Source organism: Aulonocara stuartgranti (assembly GCF_965226115.1).
Source record: "Aulonocara stuartgranti genome assembly, chromosome: 3".
NCBI classification, from domain to species: Eukaryota; Metazoa; Chordata; class Actinopteri; order Cichliformes; family Cichlidae; genus Aulonocara; species Aulonocara stuartgranti.
Window position 1 is genome coordinate 27,971,856 of NC_138941.1, and position 21,759 is coordinate 27,993,614.

The following is a 21,759-nucleotide window of genomic DNA, read 5'->3' on the forward strand; positions in this document are numbered from 1 at the left end:
CTACAACATACCTGCAACAGTACCTGCATGTGACCCACCAAAGGTAACCCTGTGACTAAAGGCAGTCAGACTTACCCGATGAGCCAATGCCGTCATTCACGACTTGTTGTGGCCCAAAGAGGTTTGCAAACGTTTGTTGCTATCTGAGTACATTCCATTACATGCTGCTCCACAACACTTCTCACAGTTTTCTTCCCTCACCAATCAACCAAAGACTAGCCTCCTCCTGTTGTCAATCTGGAAATAAACTCTTACATCTTTTAACATTTATTGCAACCAAGAGGGAAGTAATGTTTAGCTCAATGTTTCAAATTGGGACTTCAGAAACCAGTGAGCGACATCACAATAGCCACATCCATCTTTTATATTGTCTGCTTTTCAAATGCTAGCATGCTAATGTTAACAGATCAAAGAGGTACAGCCTCACAGAGCCACTGAAGGTTCTCATTTTTATGTTTAATGACCATGTTTCTGTGCTCTTTCTGTGCTCTTTACACAGTTACACCAGCACGATATGCTACATGTCTCTCTTGATAAATGACTCACTGTGATTTCTGCCATTTTCTAAATTAGATAAGATAAGATAAGATAACCTTTATTAGTCCCACACGTGGGAAATTTGTTTTGTCACAGCAGGAAGTGGACAGTGCAAAAGTTATGACGCAAAAATTAGAATACAATAAGAATAAATACAGTACACAGCTGTACAGAATAGAATAAAATAATATACTATATACAGTAGAATAAAATAGAATAAAAATATACAATAAGATAAAAATAGAATACGAATGGGAAAAGACATTAAACACTCAAACCAGATTGATAAGCTAAAGAAACATGAGCAGAAGAAAACACATAAACTGCTGGGCCTGTATTAATGTCTAGCCTACGTCGAAACGTGCTAATAAAACATTTTTATTGTACAGTATTCCAATAGGAACTGACATTGTGTCAGAGAAATCATATTCTCAAGTATTACTGTAAAGTTTTCTATTATGAATTTGTTCTTTTCTGGTACTTTCCATTCTATGATCTTATTCTACATTAGATACTACACGAGTATTCATGTTGGCCTTGCATGACAACTAACGCTTTGTTACATGAGTATACTGTGTCAGCCTGTACTTACCTCCCAATGTGCTCAGGCTGTATAAGCAACATGCCAGCAGGAACAGATCCAGGCTTTTCATGATGAGGCCCAAAACCAAACTCTTGTCCTCCCCGGAAATAGATCTTGAATGAGTGAATCAAACTTCTTCCCTGCTTAGCTTTCTTTACCAGTTCAGCTCACTGGAACTCTACAGCTAAACTTTGACTTGGTCAGTACTCAGTTTGTACTGTTGTTGTCTGTCAGTCAGGCAGCCATGCCAGCTGCTGTGTACTCCAATTACCTCCAGGAAGGGGTGGGGCTTTGGTGAAGGGGTTGGGGATACACACAAGCATCAAACTGGCAGAAATTCTTGTGAGGTTTTATATGCAAAAAAATTGTATAATTTTTTCTGGTATATTTCCTCTTCCAAAACCCTCCCCAAAAAGTTAGATTGCTGTTTATGTAACTGTGAAGCTAAAAGAGATTCTGAGAATTTTTGGGGGAAAAAAGAAAACCTATGAAATGATAGTTGACAGAATGACAGTTCAGCTGTTTTGGCTTTCTGCTTCAGAAAACCATGAAGCCAGTTCTGTAGCCACATTATAAGATAAAACTCTATAATTCAGAGGAACAAAAAACATACATAAACAAGGTCCAAAATTGCATGGGCCTCAAATAATCTGAAATAATCTGACTATTGGATAATAATTTAAAATTATTATTTTTGGAAAGGGAGCAATCAGGTTATTATCAGTCCAAATGGCATGGATAACGTTTGTACCTGTAAAGTTCATATTAAACAATATTTACAGGTTTTAGAGCAACATCCAGTCCAAAGGTGACACGATGAAACACAATGTCAAACCGCATTCTGCATGTATTATTATATAAAGATGAAATAGGTGCTAAACTAAACTGCCTGCTGACCAGACCTGTCACCTAACAAAAACATGTAGTGCTTTATGAAATTAAAATATTAGGCCCAAAACTGTTGAGATGCTAAAATCCTGGAGTATATCACACATTAATTGGAAAACATTTGGATTTGAAAGCTGTTTCAGTAAGTGCTCTCCTCAGCTCCAAAACTCTTGAATGCAAAAACACGCTGGCAGCTGCCATCTTAATAATAATAACTTCTTGTTCTCAAGAGTTTTCACTATCAGCTCATTTGATCTATTTAATGACTTTCTCTTTTCTTTTTCTAATCTCATGACCCTTTGACCTAAAATCCTATTTTGTAATATGTCACTGAGACATTACCTCCAGCTGAGTCTTCTTCCCCAGCTTCCTCTTGCCTACACCCACATGCTGCGATCACTTCCTTTAATTGCTTAACCTATTTGCCCAACTGAGGGGTTAAATGATCCTATTTAAACTGTATTTAAACTTTTTGTGCATTCAGTTCTGATGTATGTTTTGGTTCTACAGGACACACGCAGAACCAACAGACCAGACATTAGCAGCTGTTATTCTCTCAGTATAAAGTCAAGTTGATGAAACACTCCAGACACTGCTGTATTTTCTGATTTGCCCCTGCAGTAAAACATCTACATCCCCGTCTTTATGTCCCTCCTCTCATCTCTTCATGCCAAACTGCTCTTGCACACATTCGTCGACCATCCACGCCACCATAATTTATGACACACTGTCACTGCCATTTGGCCTGCTGCCAATTTAATTACCATAGAAGCTAACTATTAACAGCTAGCGCCCGGTGTCAAGTCACACATCACGTCACCGGTCAGGGGAGAGTGCATAAAGCTTTTTTTGGCAGTAACTCAAACTAGGACTTCATGAGAGATGATTATTTAATTCTGAAGTAGTTAAGCTAAATTACATTGATTGTTTATCTACAAATATGAGTAAAAAGAGATTATGTGTTAACCTGTGTTGTGTAACTTTATTCTAAATGTTTGGGGAAGTCATTATAGTTTATTCACTGAAAGTGTCAACTTTCCTCCTTTTTGTTCATCTGTATGTATATTAAAAAGCATCAATTTAATCATTTTCTTTTTATCTTGTTTTATCCTTTCAATTTTTGCATTTTCTTAGAGTTTCAAAATAAAAGTCTGCCAACTGCCAACCGAGGTCAACTAAAAGTGCACTGTAAAAACATTGGAAATTTTTTACAGTGCAAACAAAGTACACGATGTGATTTTCTTGGCATGTTGAAGCTAAGCTGCAACCTTTGAAGAAGAAAAATGAAGCCAATGCAGATCTTTTTGCTACTTACTTTCTGTGCTCGAGTGAAATTCTAGTTACCTCTGCCAAGGAGGTCATGTTCTTTGGTAGCATTTGATGTGTCTCATTATTCTGTTTGTAAATACCATAGCCTGAAAAGTGTTGAATAAATTATGATGAAACTTTTTAGGGGTCTAGAGTAGGGTCATGTTAACAGTAGAGATGGACCGATCCGATATTACGTATCGGTATCGGTCCGATACTGACCTAAATTACTGGATCGGATATCGGAGAAAAATAAAAAATGTAATCCGATCCATTAAATATCACGAAAGCACCTCGCAAAACTTGCAACACGCCGTAACTCACCTCAGAACGTTAGCACGTCGGAGCAGTATGCATCACGTGATAGAGCAGCTGTGGCATGCCGGACCTGTCGGTGGTCTGGATAGCATTTGGAGCTTCGCTAGCAACCTGGCATTTCATCTCCGACAAAGTTATCCCCGAGAGAAGTAAAGCAAGTGTGTAAGTCCATCTCTGAATGTTTGTAAAGCATTCCCACGTTAAGCTTAACAAGCGACTGCCTCTCGCTCTCCGGCTGCTACTTCAATCGTGAAACTGCTTAAATGATCAGCTGATCGGCTTTTCTGTCGCGAGTCCGTCTCTCTTGTTTGTTTTTGGTCCACTTTGCACCAGAAAGAGGAAACCAGCGGCTGAACAACAGCAGAACGTTTAAGCTTGATAAGCTGTTGTTAGAATGTATTTAATATTACTTTCTACTCCAGGATCTTTTTCTATGTAGCTGATGGCTGGTAACTGTGCAGGGGCGGATCTAGCAAAGTTTAGCCAGGGGGGCCGATAGGGCATGAACAGGGAAAAGGGGGCACAAAGACATACTTTTCTTTCTTATTCTCATTTAAAATGTCGAGCTTTTAATAAATAATTATCTGACACCCAAAGTTTTAATTTGATGTAAAATGAATAGAAGTCAATTACTGTATATAGTGACTATTAAGTCTAATATATACCCTAGTAAGCTATAGTACTTTTTACTTTGGGAAGGTACCATCTGTGCAGTCTGCAATTTTGTTGAAGAAAGATGTTGAATCTATTTAATATTTCTTGAAAAATAATTGATTTCTGTGCATTTTTTTTCACACTGCATCAAATTAAGGTTGATTACGTCGATTAAGCATCATGAGGTGGCGCGTGAGGGGTGGTTCCTTATTTTTTATTTATTTATGTTTGTTGTTGCTGGGAGTTGGAACCCTATTAGTTAGGTTGCTTAATATTTACGCTAAGTACTCTTTAAAATACCAGAATAGGGAGGATGGTGTAGGTCTAAGTTTATTAGATTGATCAGTATTGCTGAACTATGAAATATTTTTTTTGTATACAGGTATAACAGAATAGCTTTAGTGTAGTTGTTGTTTTAAACTTGAGTATGAACTTGCAGACTTGCAAAATGCAGCAAGATATTTTAAAAAACAGTTTTGTTGATTAAAAAACACTATATCGGATTCATATCGGTATCGGCAGATATCCAAATTTATGATATCGGTATCGGACATAAAAAAGTGGTATCGTGCCATCTCTAGTTAACAGTCCATTAAAATTTGGCTTACATCCACTAAGGTCATCCAAAGCAATGATGTATTGGTCAAAAACAGACAAAAAGCCTTATAACCTATAGCTAGCGTCTTAATAACTGTAGTGTGTATTATCAACATATGCTGCATAAAGATTCAAAAAATCATATCACATTTGATCTCACTTGTGCGTTTTAAATCTGGCTTTCTTTCAAGCTGAACCCAAAATGCTTTATATCTTTAAAGAAAGTATTGTCAAAAGAAAGAGTGCCCAGTTAGTTAGAAATATATTTTAGAATAATATTTAATAAGCGCAAGTTATTCATGTTATCCATTACTACTCCTACAGAATGTCTGTGGAATCAAAGTAACAGTTTGTCATGCTCCTTTTATCTGATTTTTACAGCACTGAAATTTTAAAGTATTTTTAAAAGCAACAAAATAAATTTACATAAATAAAATGTTGTTCCCATAAAAGTAAGTATTACCTTGGCAGAGGTTTGTGCTTTCCGAGTTCTTCTTGTGTTTTATTAGTCTATTACTTCGACTGGCTGTGACTGTGAGTGTTAGAGTTTATGAAGACAGCTTCCTAACCAAGCTGATAAATTCACACTCTACTCTTCCATCAAATATGGTAACATTTAGCTCCCAAAAATGGCTAATATTGAGGTTTTAACGTGTGGATTACATAACCAGGGGGCATTTACATCCATCTTCCATACTATATCATATTGTAAACTGTAGTGGAGCCATCTGCTGCAGTCTCACTTTGGGAAATAAGGGCACATCCAAAAGTATCTTCTTGCTCATTAAATGGACATTAAATTGACTTGGTTTGCATGTATTGAATGTATATGTATGTAGATATTTAGATGTTTTTTTAATAAATCAAACATAGAGCTAATAAGCAGATGTAATGATACAGAAGACCTGATTAAAAAGAGAAAAAAACTCCAGAGACCAGTGTTACAATCATACAAATATATTAGTTTGTTTTATTCAATTATATCCAATAATATGTCTCCTTTGACTTTGGGTAAGTTATTATAGAAATAAATACAGATCATATAGCAAATGCAGAGAGAAGAGTTTGGGATAGTAGAAGTGTTGAAGAGGGGGAGGGTCAAGGGGTTAAAGGGTGTCAAAGAGTAAATATTGGGGAAGGATTGTTTCTTTGAAGGTGTCCAGTAAATGATTGGCGCATGCATGCTTGTAGTCAAGCCCATCTGTGATCCTCCATCTCAGCCCACAAGTCTGAGTCTCCGAACTCCCAGGGCTCTCTGTAGTCCTTTTCAGCTCCTTCCTCCAAGCGATCCATGGGTTTGGATGGTGTTTCAATGTTGTGTTGTTCCACCTTGCCAGCAACAGGGGGAGTTACTGCACCCCAACCACATTTGCGTGTATATATTTATATAGAGAGATATATAGATATATTTTTTGCCCCATTTTGAATACAAAAATAGTGTCATTGTGGCTTTGATAGCTGGAAGACTGAAGCACTCTTTTTGCATTTGGAAGACAAGAATATGTCTAACATTAAAATAATGTTAAGATGATTTCCTTAAAATTCTTTCTGGAAGACTCACAATAAGTTGGATCGTCCATAAAAACCAACAGAACGGAAAAAAAACGAGTGACAGATTGATCAGAGAATAACACACAGACACAAGCACACACACACACGTGAAATGTGTCCGTGTGCATGTTTGAAGGACAGATGACAGTGAAGGTCAGAGGTTGGTCAGTCAGGCGGTACGTGACAGACAGGTGGATTCTGGGGGATCGGAAGGAGAGGGTTTGAAACCCCACAATTCTCATTCTTTACAGATCTAGCTTTTTAGTTCCACAACATGAGAGTAAAAGACACAGATATGTATTTAAACAGCAACAAAACCACATCAAATCAGCAAACACACGTGAATGTGACTAACCAGGAGTTACGTGGATCACATGTGACCTCACATCATATCATTATAAATCACAGTAATTCCACGAGAGTCACCCAAAGTACTTAGATTGACAAATGACACTTTAGAAAACAGGTAAAGAAACACTACAGAGTAAAGTCACCACTAAAGCGTGGATGGTGCATTAGCTTGTAAGAGGTGAAGTCCTTCCATGATCTGCTTGTAAAGGTCACCCGATTTAGCCACATCTGCGCTGGCTATGCAGGGGGTTGTGTGTGTGTGTGTGTGTGTGTGTGTGTGTGTGTGTGTGTGTGTGTGTGTGTGTGTGTGTGTGCAATGCAGATGTGTTCAGAGATCGTGGGGTGTGCCTTTAAAAAAAAGAAAAAAAAGCAACAACAAAAATGCAAAACTTTTATAGCTGAAGTTTCATTAATGCTTCTCAGGGTGTGACATTGAATACTCCAGCTCTCAAATTTAAAAGCTTTTTTTTTTTTCATTAAAAAAAAAACACCCGAGGAAGGCGTCACTCTTTTGTCAGAGCACGTGAGTCTCTCTCTTCCTCCCTTTCTCTTTTTTTTGTGTTTTCTGCTGCATTGCAGATGTGGTGAGGGGACTCCACCTCGAAGTAATGCACGCACGCACGCTTAAACAGCTCTGCTAGCTCACACACACACACACACACACACACACACACACACACACACACACACACACACACACACACACACACAAAAGAGGGCAAAGTGTTAGAAAAATAAAAGCTCTAATAAAACACGCAGTTGTTTTCTCTATATCAATATTTCTCCCCTTTTTTCCACACCCTCCCAGATAATGTGGCTGCACCTTGTTAATAAGAGTTTATTGCTTTCTGCCCAAGGACTCATGCTTATTGATTTGGCCTCTTGATTTATTCTCTCTCGCTCTCTGTACTTTATTCTCTCTCTGCTTGGATACACATAAAGGACACACAGAAATATTCAGTAACAGCTACACAAACATTACATACGATTACCAGAATTGGCAGGTGGGATATCTGCACACACACACACACACACAAACGCGCTGCCTCCAGGTCAAAGGGAAGTCATATTAGCTGTATGCAAAAAAGGCTCACCGAGAGGAAATGGAACTTCAAAGAGAGGCTTTGAGGCGCGAGGTAGCCACTCTACAGTATGTGACACATGCCTCTCTCTTTCTCTCTGAGTCCTTCACAACCCCAGATGACCCTCTCACTCTCACTGCAGTTGTAATTCGCTCAGTAAGCAGGGAGGGCCCTGACTCGGGAGAAATGGGAGGGAAGGGAGTCCCTGGGGGGAGAGGTGTGTGCGTATGTGTGTGCGTATGTGTGTGTGTGTGTGTGTGTGTGAAGGGTGCAGCTGCATCAGATAGACATCATTTAGCTCCCTTCGATATCTAGGCGCAAGCTGGCACACCTTCCCCATCCCTTTCATATATAAAGAAGCAGTGACGCCGAGCTCACCAAAGGGCCAATATTTAACGCTTAGAGCTGAATCCGGAGACATTCATCAGCCAGTTAAAAGCAGTAAATTCAGCCACGGGAGGGGAGTGGGGTGTCCACTAATCAAACATGTGCTCAGAGAGACGGCCGCCGAGAGAAATGGCAAACTTTACATCCTGTAATTTACGCAGAGTCGTTTGAAGTGAAGCCTGAAGGCTGAGAGCGGACGGGCTGATTTCAGGCTTCACAAAAGACTCGCAGGACAGAGACGGAGGGAAAAGAAGGTGTGTACGAACACAGCATAAAACACACACACACAAACCGGTGCAAACACGTGTGGCCACACAAACCTTCCACCCGCTATAAATGATTTAGTAATTCTACTTTTCTGCCACCGCAAAAGTAAAATCAATAAGACTGCAAACAAAGCAACATCCTCTTTAAGATCACCACCATAGCTTGAAATAGACTAAAAATAACAGATAAAACCTTCCAGGATTAATCTGATTACTTCTCAGTTGAGCTTAAAAAAATCACAATAATGACGATGATATTATTAACTGGAAATCGGAGTTGTTACTTAAAAAATATGGGTACTAACATCAGTAATCAGGCTGCACCTAGTATTTAAATAACAGTCGGATAAAAATCAAACGTGTCTACATATTTTACAGTGGGACACTCAGATGTCTGATCCAGCTTTAAGTGGCTGATGGATCATTTCTAATGGATTGCATTTAATTGCTGAATCGACACACACACACATGCAAAACACACCGAAGTTTAGTTAGCTTTGAATCCATCATTCACTAGATGTCAGTGTTGACTGACGTGGGGTCAGTGAAGTGACAAAGATGGACTGGTTTAACAAAAGTTTGGCTTTAAAGTCACTGTATGACATGACATGAGGCATGACACAAAATGTTCACAGCCCTACACTTACTCCATAAAAATTTAATATTTTTTTCCTTATTTGCTCTCATGCAGCTTTTATTTTGAAAGTTAAAGGGCCCCTCCAGTGATTTTCTGTATTTAAGAGTCAGGAAAGGATTACAAAGGGACTAAAAAAGATATTCTCACTCTCACGAGACAAGATCCAAACTAGCAGGACCCCACATTTCCCATATTGACACCTCTCCACTTTCATTGCTTCTTACGTTCTTTTTAGCTTTGTATCGAAGGTTTTCTGTCAAAAGACCACAAACCTAAAAATGTGGATCAAGACTTCATCACAGTCACTTTACCCTCAGAGGTGTGTTCAGACAGGACACGGGGCACCTTTTTGATGAGATGAGGACTGGTTTAGCAAATGAAAACAGCTGTGGGCTAAAAAAAAAAAAGCCACTTTTATAATTACCTTTATGAATGTAGCAATATCAACAGTATTCTAGAATAGAGGGTGACCGCATAGTTCCTGGCAAGATGAGCTAATGGCTGAGCTCTCACATAAACATAAAGAGATGCACTGGCTTGCCCTTAACTGGTATATGCTTTTTACTTGTTTGTAGAATAATGCTTTATAGTTAGTTTTGTAAAATGCTTGAGAAAAGATTATTTCATTTTTCTTATCCACTGATTTGAGCTTTAGCATTTTTTCTCTCTACATGGGATTAAATCTTGGAACTAGCAAACGAGACCGTCATGGAGTGAGGTTTTGGGTCATTGTCCCAAAGGCTTTTATAGAATCTGACGTTTTCGTGCAACCAGATAAGTCGCCCCCTGCTGGCCATTAGAGAGAATGCAGGATTAAAGCACTCCTACAGCGGCTTAACTTTGCACACACGAGCCAAGTTTGTCATTTATCATCGTAACACCAATGCCTTTGGTGGTGCTCTGTCTGAACACACTTTCAAACGTTTGTTTATCTATATGGTAAAAATAATCTGTGCGAAATCCGTGCTCCTTAAACTCTTCCACAAAGATTATTTAAACTAAAACTTTAGCCCTTAACCCCTATTTAAAACCCAAAAACAACAGTCATGAGACATACATAAAAAAATATTGGAACATAGATTTCCCAGCCCTTAAAATACATAATATAGATGTTACAAAAGCTCTGTTTGTTGAGTTACTCCTCTCTCCATCTAAGAGAATCCAGTCTCAGACAGACTTGCTTCAGTTCTGGGAGGAGGGAGCCTCTTTTAATTAAACACTAATTACTCTGCAAATAATAGTCAAACACTGTGTTCTGGATCGTGTGATCCAGGGAGGGTGTCTGGTCAAACACATCAACCTGAATGTCTATTTAACAGTTTAATTAAGGTCTTCAGTGTGAAAGTAAGGTTTTAACAGTAGCTTAAGTACAATAAATTAAAAAATATATATTATTTTAAATCATATATGTATTGAATCACCTTCCTTTATATCCTTCACCCCCTCTTTTATTTATTTCCTCTCTCTCAGACCACTTCCTTTCCTTTAAGTATTCACTGGATTGCTCTTTCCTTCCTTCCTTTCTTCCTTCAGGAAAGCAGAGGTACAATTTGCTTCAATTCTCAGGTAGAAGATTACATTGCTCAGCACCCTCGCCTCCATCCTGATTGGGTTATCAGCTATTATTATTTACAACCACAGGTTGCATGGGGGCAGAGGATTACGCGCATAAGGAGAAGCGCTAGTAAATGTGTGTCTTCAGGCAAGAGTGTCGACCTTAGCATAATTCCCTTTTAAATCTCTTTTTGTTGTGCTCATCATCATAATTATCCTCCCTAAAATTTTCTCTTCTTCTCTCGCTCATTTCTTTTGTTTCTCTCTCTCTCTCCCTCTGCCCTGATCATCAATCTCGCCTCGCCTTTACCTCCCGAACACAAAGGACTCCCTCGCTTCCCACAGTACATAAACATAAGGCAGAAACAATTACCCTGCCTGGCATATTGTAGCAAGTTTGATATGAAAAATGATTGCTTTTTGTGTTCAATGGAAACAACAAATGGAAATGCACCAAACAAGGTCTCCGGAAAGAAAGGAGTGAAATATTAAATATGCTAGTGATTTTCTTTACCAGGACAGGCTAACAAATAAACACTGGCAAAAAGATGTGAGACGCTTAAGTTTCCTTTTTTCAGAGCCATCATTCTTGTACCATCATCTATGCTCATACAACTTTAATTATTTTTGCCTCAGTCATATCATGGGATCACAGTATATAAGCTCTAAATAATAACTGTAAGGACGTGACAAGTAAAGAAGGCTTGAATTCCTCTTTGCATCAAAATCAAACTCTCTGGGAGAGATTTACTATAAAACCAAACCCCCAAAAAACTGCAGAGTTCATTTCTAAAAATGTTAAAAATTACATTAACAAATGATTCCCCGGCATTAGTTTCTTTAGTTAATGTTACAGTAATTTAACTGAGTACCCTACACTAATTTATGTATGAAGTATGGGAACTTTATATGAAAAATCAGTGCAGAAGAAGCTGAAGAAATCCTGACTTTGGTTCCAGCAAAACAGATCATTAGTTACTACATTTCCCATAATGCAATTTGGTGGCATAGTTCATTTAATTGTACTCTTTCAAAGTACAATCTGCTTCCCAAACTGATATCTGGGAATACATGCAAATAAAGTCTCTGAAAATGTAACTTTTGAAACTCCCAAACTTATACCTGAAAATTACAAGTTTAAAAATTAAAATTAAAATTTTTAAATCTTTCTAAAATCAAAGGTTTTTATTCAAATAAGGATCACCTTGGTATAAACCGAAGGTATATCAATCAACTAAATTTCATTTGACCATTAAAGTGAACCTTTTACATTGTACTTACATGATAAAATAAATAAATAATAGATGGAAACTTACATTAAATCAAATTACTTAAAGTCAGCATTTTGGGCATTTTTTTATTTTTTGAGTATTGCTGCCTCATTGCTCAGGGGGAACTGAGCTTTTTCCACCAGAGCTGCTTTCCATAATGTCTTCTAACTTTATCTTTATCTTTAAGGAATAAACACGGTTTATTTGAACAATGCTATGCAGCGCGAAAATTTGGGGAAGTGTAATTCTCATACGGATGCAAGATAACTCTTAGTGTATGACAAATTAGTGAAACAGCTTAAAACTCAGAAAATGCAGACACTTTCAGACTACTTTACTCACAGCGCTGCGTAGCCAGCTGTCATATATTATTTATCTTTAGTTTCAAGACAGCCACTTGACATTAAATCCAATTAAAAGGATTACTGATTGTGATTTATATCCAATGAAAGGTTGTTCTGTTAGTTTTAGCCTTTCACTGGAATATCAGTGTATGTGTGAATATTGACTATTTCACACAAAATTAGGTCAAAATCTCAAGTCAGACCCCCTGAACATGATGGCAGAGTATGATGAAAAAATACAAAATTGGCATTTCTATATATATGTGTGTGTGTATTTGTGTGTGTGCAGTGAAACAAAAGATGATTTGCACAGATAGTGTGTGGCCCTTGAGGGTTTGTGCAATGCATGGCCGGCCACAGTGAAAACAGCTATTGCAGCACAATCACAAACCGCACAGCCAGGCTCCATTACCAACCCATTTCGCTGATGATATCCTCATCATCTCCCAGAACCCGTACACACACTCACCACTGTGTCATGTTAGTGGGCGCAGTCACGAGCGTGCGTGTCACTTTGCTAAGTGTGTTAAGGTGTGAGATGGTTTTCAGCGGCCGATGCTCATGGACATCTGGGCTCTAAAGTGTGTGCACGTGCTGCACAAACCACAAACATGCATGTGTAGATGTAAGTGTATAAATGAGTGTGGGTTATGCGGTTACGCAATGTGCCGGGGGAGCTTTTGACCCCTCGTTTAAGGGTCGAAAGATTCTGATCAGTCCCAGACTCCATTAACGGAGCCGCAGAGGAGGGAGGGGCTTTCTTGTGCCGCAGAGTGGAAAATTGAGTCCATGTCACGAACTAATAAAATCGTAGCAAAGGTGAATGGAAGAAGGGAACACACACACACACGCATATAGGACTGACTCATATTCAGGCTATCTCACAAAGTTGCTGACGCACACGCTGAAGATGTGGAGTGAGCAGATGGCTTTAGAACCAAAGGGTCTGTGTGACAGCCTCACATTAGCATGACTCTTTGTCAAGCTAACCTTAGCATTAAACCCCATAGGGGAATAAAGACGTAACCCAATTGTGGAGCATGTGCAGCAGAGGGACAGATTTACCCAGTGCACTCTTTGTGTTAAACCCAGGAAGACTTTGTTTGGATATTTGGTTGACTGGAAGGATCTCAATGATGATGTCTAGAGGGTGTGGGGGGTTTTCCCTTCCAGCTGGTTGAACACGCTGTGGTGACATGCTGTACAATGTTAGGCCACTTTTCACCTCTTTGCGGAGTTATTGCTTTTAGATCCCAGGCTCTGCTAATCATAAAGGTCATTAAATAAGAACATGGTGGGCTGGTGTGAATGGGCTTCTGTAAAGGTAAAAGGGGCCTCCCACTGGCCAACTCCACTCTGCCTGGACTTGCTTCTGCTTTTTACCCAGTTTGTCACCAGTGCATTATGGGATCAGTATTACAGGCAGCATGTGGGGGGGAGGGTAGCCCTAACAAACTTGTTCAGGTGTCCGCTGGTGCCCATTGTCCACGTGTTGTCTACCACTCCTCTCTCCTGTGTCTCTGAGTGCTAGGAGGAGGAGGTTTTGGTTTTGGATTGAGGATCTTTCTTGCCGTTCTGGAGCACAGGCGAATCACTGGAGGTCTTGGGCGTTTTTCTGGGCGGACTCTGTTCACCAACGTCATGTAGAGAGGGCTCCCTGTACATAGCCACTGGGCAAGGCAAGTTTATTTTGGGGAGGGAGAAAGAAAAATTAGAAAGATTGGACACATAAATGCATACAGTATATTATATCAGTCTCTGGCTCTCTTCCACAGCATGTCTTTTATCTTGTCTTCCTTCTCTCACCCCAACTGGTAATGGCAGATGGCCCCGCCCCTCCCTGAGCCTGGTTCAGCTGGAGGTTTCTTCCTGTTAAAAGGGACTTTTTCCTTCCCACTGTCAAGTGCTTGCTCATAGGGGGTTATGTGATTGTTGGGTTTTTCTCTGTATGTATTATTGTAGGGTCTACCTTACAACGTAAAAAAAAAATCCTAAAAAATCAGTAATATTCCAGCAGCTGGGGCGCCAAAATAATACCAGAAAATAACAGAAAATAACTTTCCCATAAAAATACGGTTATTTTCAGTAATGACAATACAGTTTGTTGCCCTAATTTTACATGGGATTTTGCCTTTTTCAAGTGCTTTTAAACATTAAATTAGAAATATTTTAACGTGATTAAACAATGAAATTACCCATAAACAAGGTCAATGAATGTGGCAATATGAATAATAATACTTAAATGTACAGAAATATACAGTTAACAGTTGGTTTAAATAATAATGGATTGCATTGATATAGCGCTTTACAATTCCCCTCTGGCCATCACCAGTAGGCGGTAGGTAAAGTGTCTTGCCCAAGGACACAACGACCGAGAGTGTCAAGGCGAACTGCCAACTCTTGAGCCACGATCACCCTAAATTGCAACAATAATAATAATTATTTGATGTAAAAAAAAGTTTATAGGAATTATTTTATATATTTTTCCATAGCATTACATTTGAATTTAACAGTTCAATCTTTCAAATAACTTACACATATTTGTGAAATTATGATACATTTGTGAAAGTATTTTAACAATCTAAATATGCACATGTACAGACAGATACATTTAAAAAACAAGAAAATTATGTTTTATGACATTTACAGTAATTTTACGTTAATTTACATTTGAAATGTAAAATCACAGTCTATTTATGTAAATTTAATGATAATCTAGAAGAACAGTACAAAACTGTAAAATACACAGTAAAATACTTTTATATTACTTTTTTTTTTTTACAGTGTACAATATAAAGAGCCTAGGGGTGACTGTTGTTGTGATTTGGGGCTGTACAAATAAAATTGAATTGAATATATACAGTATACTGGCTAATATGGATTACTTTTAATTCAATTTAATTTTATTTATACAATCACAATAAGAAAATCGAGTCGAGTAAGAGTCGCCTCAAAGTCCTTTATAGTGTGAAGTAAAGACCCTACGATAAGACCCTACAATAATACAGAGAATAAACACACAATCAGATGACCCCATAACACGTGAATTATACTAATACTAATGCGGCATAGAGTAACTGACGCCATAACCAGAACCCTATTTTAACCCTACGCTGCAACCTTCTACGTAACCTTGAGTGCTTCTTCTGAGAAATGTAACTACACGCTGGGATGACGTATACCACAACAAGTCTAAAGGCATGGAAGGTTGTGGTGTAGGGATTAAAGCAGTTTCTGGTTACCAGCTAGGACGTAGGTTTCCTGCAGAAGTCTAAATTTAGCTTAAGATCAAACATTTGGCGACAGTGGGAAGGAAAACCTCCCTTCTAACAGGAAGAAACCAGATCCTGGCTTAGGGAGTGGACATTATAACATAATAGAAAAGCAGCAATAGATCCTCTATTATTCATTTTTGCCACTTCTGCTGGTGTTTTTCCTTGTAGGTTGCACTGTCTTAGGTCAAATCAAGTCAAAGTTTATTTCTACAGCATAACACATTCAAAACAATCTCAGCTGACCACAGTGCTGTACAGGTTATACAAAATATAGACTACACACAACAGTTAGAAAATCAGGAGTAAATAAACACTGAAAATCATCAAATAAAGCCTTAGTGGGCATGGGTTATAAACCCCACCATCGCTGAGTGTGCACTGATCCATGCTCACTATCTGCAGGTGCAGCACCTGTTCTGTGCCGGGCAACGAGGAAATATCATGCACTATTAAATGGCTTTTGAAAAACGTTGTAGGTTTTTATTGTTGCTGTTATAAATTCTACTCATAAAGCATAAAAGAGAAGAAAAGGATGATAACAAGTTTCAGCGGTATGTTCTCTAATAATTGATGATATGATCTCAATACATGCATCTAATGTTCTGCACTAAAACTCATTTACAGAAAAGACATGATTCACATTTGTGACTCAGATTATGATGATATAGTAATTTCCTGACATGCTGATGTGTTCAAACTTTTCAACAATGGATTGAGGTCATGAGTAGATTATGAGTGTTACTTTATTCATGGGGGTTTGAAAAATGATCAACGTGAAGTGATCACGTTGATCATTTTAATGTAACTTTTAATCTCTATAACTTATCCTGTATCTTTATTATTTTCATATCCTGCATGAAGGTTAAGGAAAGTAAAAAGTTTTCTGGACTGATGAAATTTCTTGCTTCCTTTGTTACAGTTGCTATTTTTTGTGTTATCCTTGGTTTTCCTTCTGTATGACCTTTTGTCTTTTTATTTTAGATCTTTTTCTTTGCCCCCTTGTTGAAATTGAAATTTTTATTGTTTTATGATAGAGAGCAACATGCTTTACATGTACATACCGTACAAGCTTACCTTCAATAAGCTTGGGCAGGAAGTGAGCAGCTCCCTTCGTCTTCTTGACGCGGTTCCCCTTCATGACTTGGCCGTCCCGGTTGATGCCGATGTACCAAGCCCGCCCTGACTGGGTCTGTCTGTACAGGATGGACGAGTAGGTGACGTAGTAGTTCTCAAACACACACTCCTTAAACTTACACTCAGGTGTAAAGTGTTCCTGTAAGCAACACACACACACAAAAAGACACGTCAGGTCAATGGAGAAGAATAACACATTTGGAGATTGCATCATTTTTTATCTGTTCTATTATTTATATATTTACTCTCCGGTTCCACTGGCTCAGCTGGGAATGGGAGGAAATGGGTTCCACATTTCATTGTGACAGGTTTACAGGAACATCTGTGGCATGCACACAGACACACAAACACACACACACAGACAAACTCAGTCCCAACATGTACATGCCTCTTTGCCACACGGACAAAGTGTTTTGTGAGCCAGCAGGTCATAACTCAGTCTCTACGGTTTACCTGTAACAAACAACAATCAACTGGATCCTTCACCTCCTTCATAGTTTAATGACGTCGCTGTTGGCCTTCAGCTCACACACACACTCAGACACACACATACACACACAGAGCCCCCGCATTAGGCAATACGTCAACAGCGGGACATCCCCACCCTCCTCCCCTTCATCGTCCTCCCCACAATCTCTGGTTACAGCTCTCACATATTCCTTCTCTATCTCATATTCCGTGTCTCCTCCACTTCATTCTCTCCATCCCTCCGTCATTTGGTAACCTTGTCCAGGAACAAACCAATTTGCAGGATTGATTTCGAGCCTTGATGTGACGGGTGAGCAGAAAAGGCCTGAATAAGGAGTTTGCTCCCTCTCTTTCTCTCCTTCCCACTCTCGCCCCTCCTCGCCGTCTCCTATCTCGTCTCCCTCTCTCCGTCTGCCATTCCAGGCCCAGATCCTCACGCCTGCCCATATCCATTGTACCACACATAAACAAGCTAATTACATCGACTGTATCGCCCATTCTTTAATTACACATCCATTCACTTAGACAGCCATTCATTCCCTTGCCCACCCATTACCTTAGCTCTATTAGCACAGAGTGAAATCCAAAGGTCTGCAGTGTCTCTGAAGGTGTAATCAGATTGCTATCATTAACTTCGTTTCGCTGCAGTGTGATGTGTCTCATCTTCTCTGTGCAGTGTGTGTGTAGGAACTTTAAAGGATTGTAAGGTAACTTTAAAGCTGATCAGCAGCTCATTACCACCCCACCACCACCATCATCAGACATGCATGCTCAAGACCATTAATTGATTAATTATGTGAATTAAACTGAACCTGAAACAGATAAGCAAATTTAGGAGATCCTCAAAAGTAAGCAAGTGTGGTAAGATGCAGCATCTTTTCTGTGATAGGCTCTGTTATTTTGCAGGCTACAAAAGGTCACATGATTAGGAGAAGTAACACAAAGTGATCACATTGCATTAAATTGTGTGCTTTAAGGATTTTAAAGATAACCCTGGCTTATTTTAACTTGTTATAGTTTTCAGTGGATGTTTCATCAGCTCTGCTGTTTTGACATTTTTTCTGTGCAGGATCTTTAAAGACTTTATTGCAGGGTTGTGAACACAGATGTATAAACTGACTGTATTCTAATACCCAGTGTTCTTGCACTCCTGTCAATGTAATTTCCTGGTATAATTTTCACATGGAAACTCTTCTGCTTTACTTTTTCATTTTCTTGGGACACCCCATTTATTACATTTTTTGAAAAGTGGAACTGGCCCACATCACAGTTTCCAACAAGGACCATGTTTTCAACACAGGGTCCTACTGTGAAGTCCTCAGTTTCCTCAGGGGAGAACGTTTGATGGAAATGACTTGAACTGCTCCAGAGTGCCATCATGTGCAGGCACATCTACATTTGAAGATATATGATGACATATATGATGACTTCAGGTGCATCAAAGCAATCCTCACTCATTGCCTCTCCGACAGTCTTTCCACTTCCAAAAAGTTCTAAATCATTTTGAGCGACCAGTGTGTTGACGCAGTGCTCCCTACAGCTTTCTAACAAACGTCATTTTTAAACTGTTTTAAAAGGAGCACTTGGATTGGTGGTGCATTTTATATCAGGTAAAACATAAAACAGCTCTAAGGCCCTCACTCTTCACGTACAATTAACATGCCTTTATTCTCACGGCATCACTATAGTTCAGCGGTCCCCAAACTTTTAAGCACCACGGACCAGTTTAATGTAAGACAATATTTTCATGGACCGGCCTTTAAGGTGTTGCAGATAAATACAACACAATAAAATGATACGCCCAAGACAAAAACTGTGGTATTTATTATATAATAATAAACACAAATTCGCTGTGTAATTGTGTAACTTTATTAGCAGCGTCCTCCTGAAATCTGCCAACAACATTGAGAGTAACATCCTCCTCTCTGCCCCTTAATTAATCTCTGGTCGCTATAGTAACACGTAATTATTTCTTTCAAAATAAGACACAACTCTCGTGGCCTGGTACCAAACGACTCACGGACCGGCCCCGGGGGTTGGGGACCGCTGCTACCCATATGGAAAAGATATATATAAATCTTATGAAGTTTGTATCTGTCTCGTGTGAAACTTGTATGAAAAGCATACAAGAGTGACTCATGACATATTCCTGTTCAGTGTGTTGAACCATACAGTACAGTATAACCACACCAGAGAATATAAGCGTTTTAATTGTATATGAAAAGAGATTGTTTTGGTGGTTTGTGGATATTTTAGCTGTTTCAAATTTTGACCTTTACTCGAACTATTTTAAGTTTGCTTTGAGGTAAACCTTCACTGTAACTTAATGGTGCAGTTATGTGTGTGAGATCATTGTGACTTTTCTGTTAAGCATGTGTCATGTCAGCAGCAAACCAGATATCAGGGCTACTTTCCCCCACATTTTAAATTTCTTGGGCCATTTCTTATAACAGTTACTGTGTTTTTGCTAGATGTGCAAAATGTGCTTGTGAGTGTCTGGTGTCTTCTTAACGTCTCAGCCTCAACAAAATGCCAAGTCCACTCAAAGCTGAGGTGCAGACTGATGTTAAAGGGCAGGCTGCTCCCTCATCTGTCATCTTGACTCAGTGTCTATGCTGACAGAAAATAAAAACAAACTAAGAGTTCGACGTGGGTAAGACCAAATATATGGTTAGCCAGTGCTTTGAATTCCTTCTAAAATAAGTGTTGACATCTTAAACATGGGTTTCAAAAATCTTAGTTAAGGAAAAAGATCTCCATTCAGTACACAGTCAAGTATGGTTTTAAGACAATCAAGTTGTTGTTGCATCTGCCAGCCCACATTTTACACCGGCAATTTAGGCACTCTGGGCTTACTACAGTCTGCTCCTTAATGATAGCTATCCCAACTTAGAGACAAAACAAAATCCAGAGACTACAATAAAAATAATACAGAAATATAAAATATTAAAGTAACACTGAAAACGAATAAGAATTAAACGTATAACAAGTAGCAAGAAGACTTCTGGTTTGAAAGCTGGTGCCTCTGTGTGATGAGTCGGCATGTTCTACCTGTGCCTGTATGGGTTTCATGCATGTTAGATCAACTTATTTCAAACTGGCTGTAGATGGGAGGTAGATAAAGTGCTTAAAGTGTATAGTAAGTGTAGTCCAACTAGAAAACTGGCTTATATAAAAGCCAGTCCATTCCCAAAGCGTAAGAAGAATGTCAGGTTTAAAGAGAACAGCTTGATTTGAGTCACTTACTGTGCTGTCAAAGTGTAACTACAGTACCACACAATCGGTATATACAGTATTACTACACAAAAGTGTACTAAGCCTTCAAACTAACACACTATCTGGAGTGGGGCACTAAAGTGAATATCTGCATGCATGAGCACATATAAGACTCTTTTTTCAGTTAGATGGAGTGTCTGAATCATGCCTGTATATGATTTAAACTCAGTCAGAGCAGTAAAAATCTTGAATAACAGGTTAAAAAAATATTACAAGTTACTTCAAGTGTAAAAAAGTACATCCTGACAATGTTCACCTGCCAAACAGCCAAGATTTAAACCTAACAAAGGAAACAAGAAAGAAAAAGCTGACAATCCAAGACTAACCAAAGTGATACCTGTCAGCCCCTCCTTTAAAAAACAGAGAGCAGAGGGTTTTATTTCCTGTTAAATGATTTAAAATACAGACTTAAAATACGGATAACTTTCCACATATTTTATTAGAAATGCCTAGAAATGCTAGAAATGCTTTTTAATGAGTAATTCATGACTTCACTGCAAATTTCACACTTTCCAAATCAAGGCCAAGGTCATAGTATGTGTGACACCAGTGGTCTAGATATTTACAATATATTCCATTCATTTTCTCAGTTCATTGTCCTGTTCAGGGTCTCAAGTTGACTGGACCCTATCCTCGCTGTACTAAGGCAAGAGACTGGGTACACACTCAACAGGTCGCCAGTCTATCACAGCCCTATTAAATAGTTAATTAACAGATATTTTTCTCCATCTCACATTAGTGACTAAAAAAAGATTAAAATGACTTCTACTGTATCGAACATATCAAATAAATCATATAATTGTACGCAGAAGAAAGCTTTGTGCACGTAGTTAAAAGCATGCACTCAGGGAGAGATCAGCAATGCTGTTTTATAGAGTTTAGACTTTTCAAAATTAAACACTAACACACATTATTCAAGCAGCATACACACAGGGGACAGATGAGCATCTGTCTTCATGATTTGCTCTCAGTGGACTTCAGGCTGATTTTCTAACTGATCATTTCCCCTTCATCAATGCTGAGGAAAGGCAGCCATCCTCGTATCTCTTCACCGAGGACACCAACAAGCCTCAGTCTAATAACAGAGAATACGATCTGTCACCTGAGCCCAATAACCCCTCATTCCCCTCATCCAAGAGACAAACTACATTAAAGCATCTCCAGTGCAGTTCCTCTTGTGTTCAGCAGGTGCTGCTCCAAACACACAGCCGGGGCTTCTGCTGCTGCTGTAGCTCCTGATGCTACAAAATTAACCGGTGTCCACTTGTCACTCTGTAA

At 38.9% G+C, this 21,759-nt stretch overlaps 2 protein-coding genes across 4 annotated transcripts in view; both read right to left on the bottom strand.

Annotated features, from left to right (window-relative positions):
- chrnb1 (cholinergic receptor, nicotinic, beta 1 (muscle)) overlaps window positions 1-2,482 on the bottom strand; it is a 31,180-nt gene extending 28,698 nt beyond the window's left edge. For both annotated transcript variants that reach the window (XM_082528172.1, XM_082528171.1), the window contains exons 1-2: window positions 2,351-2,482; window positions 1,130-1,409 (exon numbers count right to left, since the gene is read on the bottom strand). In XM_082528172.1, coding sequence (XP_082384298.1) covers window positions 1,130-1,190 — 61 coding nt within the window. In that variant the 5' untranslated portion in view covers window positions 1,191-1,409; window positions 2,351-2,482. The remainder of the gene's footprint in view (window positions 1-1,129; window positions 1,410-2,350) is intronic.
- A 3,344-nt stretch (window positions 2,483-5,826) lies between these two features.
- Window positions 5,827-21,759, bottom strand: part of fgf11a (fibroblast growth factor 11a) — a 111,630-nt gene continuing 95,697 nt past the window's right edge. Inside the window, exons 4-5 of one of the 2 annotated variants that reach the window (XM_082528181.1) lie at window positions 16,678-16,876; window positions 5,827-13,998 (exon numbers count right to left, since the gene is read on the bottom strand). In XM_082528181.1, the coding sequence (XP_082384307.1) occupies window positions 13,856-13,998; window positions 16,678-16,876 (342 nt within the window). In that variant the 3' untranslated portion in view covers window positions 5,827-13,855. Of the gene's footprint in view, window positions 13,999-16,664; window positions 16,877-21,759 lie in introns of both variants that reach the window. The other variant, XM_082528182.1, reaches the window with a different exon arrangement.